Here is a 7697-nt window from a genome sequence, read left to right as displayed (position 1 = left end):
TGTTGTTGGTAAATGTTATTTTTTTGGCAACAGTCACTGTTGTATGTAACTATTTCAAGTCCACTCACACGCATATCGGCAAATTTAGTGGAGATTGTTCGTGAAGGTGTCGATAAAAATAGTAAACTCGATACTGTATCAATTTAGATGTAATCGAAATTAATAACGAAATTTATTTTTTCTCTAAATGCACTGCTGTCAAAGAAAGAAGTCACACTTTAAAAGATATTGCAATAAATTGTCACACAAATTAATTTATCATTAATAACATAAGCATGTATATGATTTAAAAAATATTTTGATATTATATACATATATATAATTTTTTTTTAATCTTAAAGAATAGAGAGAGAGAGAGAGAGAGAGAGAGAGAGAGAGAGAGAGAGAGAGAGAGAGAGAGAGAGAGAGAGAGAGAGAAGCACAGCCAACATATTTATAGAATTTCTAAAAATTATATTAAGTGTATTTATCTCAAAATTTTAAGAGGACGAATCTTCAATAGATCTATTATTTAATAATTTGTATGTATTGTAAATATATATAGAATTTATGAAGAATGATAGCTTATGTCAAATTATATTTATGACTTGTTCAACGTTTAGAAATTTAATCAATCTTAATCATTTAATTTGGCGGTAAGAAAATTTAATCTGCTTTAATGAAACGCGCTCAGCTATTTCTAATCTTGTCGAAGTTCACAAGAGTGAACGATCCGCGTAGCAACGTGGTATGGACCATACGACTCGACAAAAGAAGAGAGAAAGAGAGAACAAGACAGCGAAATCCCGAAAGAAGAAACGAGAAGCGAACGGCAGGGCGTTCCGACCAGAAATAGAAAAGCGGTACGAAGAGAGTCGCTGAGTATCAGCGCCAAGGTGGCGTTCCATGTGAGTCTCTTCGCCGGATCGACCCGGATCTGGTAGTTTGTGTCCAAACATGCCACGCGGCGTGATACCGATGAGATCCTCTCTGAGGAGCCGAGATTCGTCCTCGACATCGACCGGAGTCGATCCTCGAGAACGCGTCAAGGACTGTTGCCGAAAGCTGGTGGCCTTCATGTGCACTCAAGTGGGTGTAGGTGGATTAGTGGTAGGCTACGCTATAGTGGGTGCCTTCGGCTTCATGATGATCGAGACCACCCAGATAGATCAGCCGGAGACGGTATGCGTGCGGGAGTTCATTCGCAAAGAGTACGCTGACGAATTGTGGTTCAGCACTGCCAGCAATCAGTCGGTGAATGTGTTCAACCGCACTGCTTTTTATGTAGTGTCCAACAATATTCTACGCCGCTATCAGGAGAACATCACCAATGGTGTGCGGCAAAAGGTGAACTGCAGCGGTCTCACGCCCATCGATATCTGGTCATTTCCGGCCGCGTTGATGTTCTGCCTGTCAGTGTTCACCATGATCGGCTACGGCAGTCTGGTACCCAAGACCCAGTGGGGCAAGGGCGCCACCGTAGTGTACGCAGTACTCGGCATCCCGCTCTACGTGCTCTACTTCCTAAACATGGGCAGCGTGCTCGCGCAGACTTTTAGATGGCTCTATACGCGATTACACGAATGCACCGGCCAGCGAAAACCTGGACAGAGGATCATCGTGCCCTCGACCGCCTGCCTCTGGGTGATATTTGCCTACATTGTCGCCGGCTCGATCATGTTCGCCGAATGGGAGGGATGGGACTACCTAGACAGCGCTTATTTCTGCGTCACATCGCTCTGCAAAATCGGTATGGGGGATCTAGTGCCAGGCTGGAGCCAGAGTGACTCCAAGCAGAGCAGCCAGACGAAACTCATCATCAATTTCGTGTACTTACTGCTGGGCATGGGCCTGATAGCCATGTGTTACGATCTGATGAAGGAAGATGTATATGTGAAGGCTCGAGAGCTTAAAGGACAGCTCAACCAAGCGATGGACGCGGTTCATTATAAAATGGTGACATGTTGCAAGTCGAATCCCGTGAATTGAGAAATCGAAAATGGATTGCAAAGTGCATTATTGAAGCTGAACAACGTCAAAATGTATCTATGTGTAAGAAAGCGTGAAAGAGAGCTAATGAAATAAGAACTCTGATAAAACATATTTGTTGAAACTTTGTCGTAGGAGAAACTATAAGCAGCAGTATTGTGAAAAACTATATAAACATTTAAAAAAGACAGTATTGTATCAGAAGTAAAAATGCGCTATATCATAATACATAAATGTAAATGTTATCATAAGTGCTGACTAATCAAACAGTATTAAAAATATTCACTGATGATTACACATGCCCGTAGTCCGATTCATAGTCTAAACTGTGTTTCTTATTGCATATTTAATATTATCAAACATACAGAGCGATAAAACTAACAACCTAGTTTTAAAATGTACTAGAGAAGAGATTTCTTGTTTATAAGTAAGTTTTCCACTGTTCGGTACACGGTTATCAAATAATTAATAAAGACTATAGAAGCAATTAGAAATTATAGAAATTAAAATATTATAAATGCTATAAATTACATTATATAACAAATCATGAAATTTATAATTTTTGTTACATTATATATTGTACAATATTAATATAATTAATATTGTATAATTAATATTAATTTAATTAAATACGTACTAAAATATTAAATAAATATTAGAATTAGATTGCTAAGATAAGACAGTTAGTATTATTTCATTATTTGTCAATTAGATTAAATTCCGAATAAATCGTATAATCAACAGTATGTGTTGGAATAGTGTGCTTGTTAAATGCGAGGCATGATTTATATTAATAGCTGTGTCAGTAATAGTTTTGATATCATCGTAAAATCTACATCATATTGCGTCGACTTTATTCGTGAATAGTACGTTTGAGACAAATATGTGCAATCATTTATATTGATCGTTAGATGTCATTTATATCAATCATTAAATATTAATCACTTTATGATTTTTTGCAACAAATGTATGTCTTTTGATATTGGAAATGTATTGTGAAAATGTAAATCTTATGTATAGTTTTAAAGAATTATCATTATACTTTATAAATAGAAATGCGAAAATAGTAGAACATTGTGTATGTTAGTCAAATACGTGAAAAAGATGAAGAAAACAATAACAATATATCAATAATTTTCTCAAAATTTTACTTAACTTTTATTTAATATTTTCGTCAAATTATTAATTAATATTTGTAAATAATATTATTTACTTCTGTATTTTATATATCAAATAAATAGATAACTTAAGTAAATAAATCAAATTTCATCGTTTTATAAAAGTTTTATAAGTTTATATATACATATATAATATATATACATATATATATACATATAATTATTAGTTAATGTAATTACAGTTTTTTCTTATATTATTTATCGCAAATTTAAAGATGACAAAAATTAATAAAACTACTGATAAAGTATCACATAATATCGGATGTAGACATAAATAAACATTGCAAATATACATTGATCCTTTAGAACATGTAAATCACAAAATATCGTGCGATTATATAATAAAAAAATTGTTCTTTATGTTTATTCGGCTAATAATTGTGATAATGTCCAACTAAATTAATAAATCTGCAATATTTCACTAAAAAACAATACACTAATGTAAATAAAAATTTATTATGGGCAGACATTCCACAAAATAATTTGTACATAATAACCCAAAAAATAAAAGTACTGCTATTCGTCAACAAAAAAAATTAAACTTACATTATTGAAATATGTGTTTTGGTTTTACATTTATTTTAACAGTAGAATATAATTTTATTAATCACAAAAATATTGCATTTTATTAATATGATGGCTAATATCGAGGTATTGTTATGTATCCGAATGATATTCTCTCTTTCTATATATATATATATATATATATATATATATATATATATATCTGTTTTTTAATAGAATTGGACGTGTTTAATCTTCTGGTTCAACGTACTATTCTGGTTCAAGTGTACTCTCTCTCTCTCTTTCTTATATTATAGATATATCTACATGCATTTGCCTTGAAATAATCCATCACAGAAATAACTTAACCCAAAACTGTCATGATTCTCATGAGTCATTTTATTGCATCCGTCGCACGGATAGTTAACTACCTGCAGTGATATAGATAGAAACTATCTATATCATATACAATCTCTTCAGTCAAATAATTTCTCGATATGTGTTCCTTATATCATAAATCTTAAAATCTATGTTTTAATTAAAAACAATATTAATTAACTTGTCTCCTGTGTCAGAAAGAGATTTAATGCTCTTATAGCATAGATCAGCTAAAAATAGATAGTACAATTCGATAATGTTATCGTGTTGATATAATTGTATCGTAGCTAGTAAAACAATCGACCATATTTTTCTACAATTATAATTAATTGTATATTTTCCAATTATAAATTTTAGAGTCTTTTTTTATATAGTTAAAACTTCAATAATTATTATATAACATTCAGGAAATAGTGTTTTCATTCAAATGTTATTTGTGTAAAATATCTGCCATATCGAAGAATATTGATATAACAAAAGAAATGCTTTTTCATTGAAAAGATAAATTACGAAAATTTATGATTTTCGTGTAAAAACCAATAATATTATTCTTATTTTTACTGTGCTCAAGTAGAAGCAACAAAAATTTAAATACATTTGTTTTGTGTGAAGGAAAGATTAAATACATACAATTTAAAGAAATTGCAAAATGTTTTTATTAATGATTTTTTAAAATAAAATCAATCGAGTGACATTTGTATCTCGATAGATTAAATAAAACTTATTAAATGAAATTCCACCTCATCTCAGCGCGCAAATCATCCCACATGATGGTATACCTTTCTGTCATTAAGTTTCTGGGTGGGTCTGTAATTAAATGTCAGCCTTCCATTGTCGCCTCGAATGTGTTTGAATTCGTTCACCTGTATGTGTGTGTGTGTGCGAGTACATTAAGTATATTAGAATAATTAATACATTATTCTAATAAGCTAAATTTTAAAAAAGCATTTTTTTATTTTATTATTAATTTTCTAAAAATTAGAAATTTTAAATGTCCATAAAACAAATCATATTATGCACATAATTTTATATTTAAATCACCTGCGATTGCGAGACAGTGAGCTTTTCTGTCAAAACAAACCACGTTACGGATTCCTGACATGCCGGTGTAGTCAATGATCCCTGATAATGATAATATGTCGTATGGTCCTTTGGTAGGAATAACGATGGTATCAATTCCCCCTTTATGGTTGTACTCTTACCGATTTTATGTAACACTTTTTTTGTTGCTTTCAAAATCGGTTTCAGCTGCAGATTATTATTTCTGCTCAACTGTAACATAATATGACAATCAACACTATGTTTAGAAAAGATTATTGATATAGAAAAGAAAACGAGAGAGCATGATGTAACGAATATTATTTCTACCTTAAATAAAACCGAGACAACGGCAATTCCGTTCTCGTGTTGAGCGGCTACGCTGAAATTTGCATACTGATTATCATAATGCACTAAATGCAATTCCAAAGGGTCACGTAAACCGTCCACAGTATGCTCAGCGCCCCAGTGAAGATGCATCTGCTCCAGAACATATACAGATTGTAGATTTCCACCGCTTAGAACGGGCGGAACACCATTCAGTTTAATTCCCACTATAGAGAAAAATTTGTTAAAAACTATATAATTGCATTGTCTTAATATAAATAGTGATAAACGAATGAAATTCATTACATCTATTATGATAAGAATTTAATTATTTGAGATAAAAAGAGATTATGATAAAAAAAATTCTTGTATTATATTTTTAATCAGAAATTTTAAATAAACATTTTTCATATAATATCTATATTTTTTTATAACATAAATCATAAACTTTTACTACTACTATCACTACTAGATATAAAAGGTAATTAATGTTTACAAATATATATATGGCACAGAATGTAATTATCTATATAAAAAATTGGTAAAAATAACATTAAATATACATATAGAGATTTAAAATATACATCACATAATATATTGCTGAAAAGCCTAAAACTAAAGTTTAAAAAAAAAATAACAAAAGAATCTGTCTAAAATTAAGTTACATTTTAATAATTTTAGACTTATTATTAATTAATAATTAATAAAATTAAAACTATTAAAACGTAATATATAGACTATTTATTTACCAGAATGTCCATCGTTTTCCAGTGTAGCAAGAAACGCTAAGTTGTATCGATCAAAGTTGAGAGCACTGAGATCTGATTTTATAGCATCTTTTGTTACAATGTCGATTGGTGATTGTTTTTTTCCTGTTGTGCAAATTCCTGGCCAGTTCTCTGGTCCTGTAAAATTATTTTAAAAATCCAACAATTCGCAGATATAGTAATTTTAATTATGACGCAAAAATACAATAGAAAATTTGATGTATTATATTATTTCGCGTATTTATAAATTAATATTATATATTATATTATTAGACAGTATATTTACAGATATATAATATTTAAATGTACATACATATGTATGTATAGAGAAGATCATAATTTAAGGATTTACATCATGAAAATTTTTACTTTATTACATCTTTGTAATATATTTTTACAGTTTCAATATGTTAAAAAATAAGTTGCAAATATTATATAAAATTAAAAGAATTTTTAATTTTAACAAAAAACGATTTATTATCATATATTATAAAATATTTATTATTTTATTATTTTTACTATAAATACATATAATTATCAACTGATAAATTGTATAGTTATATATAAATCAGCGTTTATTTTATATTCTTCATATAGTGCAAAAGACAAGTCCATTATATTATTATACATATATTGTCAAACGTATATTTCTAATAAAGATTTTCTGGTAAAATAAAAAAATAATATATATGCAAATAATTGTTTTCTTAATCCAAATAGCGCAATATCGGTTGCTATAATTTACAATAAAGACAGAGAACATTTGATTGAATTCAGATATATATATATATCTGTAACGTCGATGTATAAATCATATTTATGTTAGCGTGTAAATAATAAATTGTATGCAATGTAAAAGTTTTAATTATCGTAATTAGCATTTTTGCCTTCATATCCCCATCCGGATGCTACTGCTGCTTGTAAACCTAAAACATAGTACGAAATATGCCATTACTATTTATTTGCATCTTAATAATCTCTATATATTTTATATAATTATAGTAATAATTATAGTTATATATATAATCTCTCTAAGAATAAACTTTTGTAGTAGAAAAGCAAGTACAAATAATCCGTAACAATGACATGTCCATTAGGTTGTCTTATAGTAAAATAGTAAAACGAGAATTTATCTTGTTAATAAATCTAACAAATGCGATAGATAATGATTCTTACTCTGAAATAAGAATTTTAAATAGTATTCCGAAAAATAAAACAATGTTTGTATCTTAAAATTTCTTATTAACGGCATACTTTTAAATAGTTAATATTAATTTTTAATTGTTAATTCTTAATTCTTAATAGTTTAAAATTTGTGCAAATTTCAAAAATAAAAATTTATGGGTATGATATAAATATATAATATTATAAAAATACATATATAATTATGTGTGCTAATGAAACAATTATGGATAATAATCTTTAAAGAAACTATATTTTATTTTACGGAAAAAACGTGAAATATTTTACCTGTGCAAAGCAACGTCAATGTAACCAGCAAGTAATTTAAGTCCATTTTCACGCGTGATGTACTCAT

The 7697-nt window shown here is 29.3% G+C and overlaps 2 protein-coding genes across 2 annotated transcripts; one reads left to right on the top strand and one right to left on the bottom strand.

The window, feature by feature from the left end:
* Positions 1-890: 890 nt before the first annotated feature.
* On the top strand, positions 891-3069 carry LOC145935314 (TWiK family of potassium channels protein 18). Its single transcript, XM_083036518.1, has one exon. It carries the CDS (start codon positions 937-939, stop codon positions 1966-1968), a length of 1032 nt encoding a protein of 343 aa, XP_082892644.1. The 5' UTR covers positions 891-936; the 3' UTR covers positions 1969-3069.
* Positions 3070-4786: 1717 nt separating this feature from the next.
* On the bottom strand, positions 4787-7697 carry LOC145935193 (carbonic anhydrase 6-like). Its single transcript, XM_083036311.1, has 6 exons — positions 7631-7697; positions 7043-7086; positions 6143-6302; positions 5397-5620; positions 5070-5300; positions 4787-4891 (listed from the first exon to the last, which is right to left on the bottom strand). Exons 1-6 carry the CDS (start codon positions 7695-7697, stop codon positions 4787-4789), a joined length of 831 nt encoding a protein of 276 aa, XP_082892437.1.

This window comes from Prenolepis imparis, unplaced genomic scaffold (genome assembly GCF_030444845.1).
Source record: "Prenolepis imparis isolate NDT839.2.m4 unplaced genomic scaffold, iyPreImpa1.0 SCAF_4, whole genome shotgun sequence".
Classification (NCBI taxonomy): Eukaryota; Metazoa; Arthropoda; class Insecta; order Hymenoptera; family Formicidae; genus Prenolepis; species Prenolepis imparis.
This window is presented reverse-complemented; position numbering and strand designations above follow the sequence as displayed.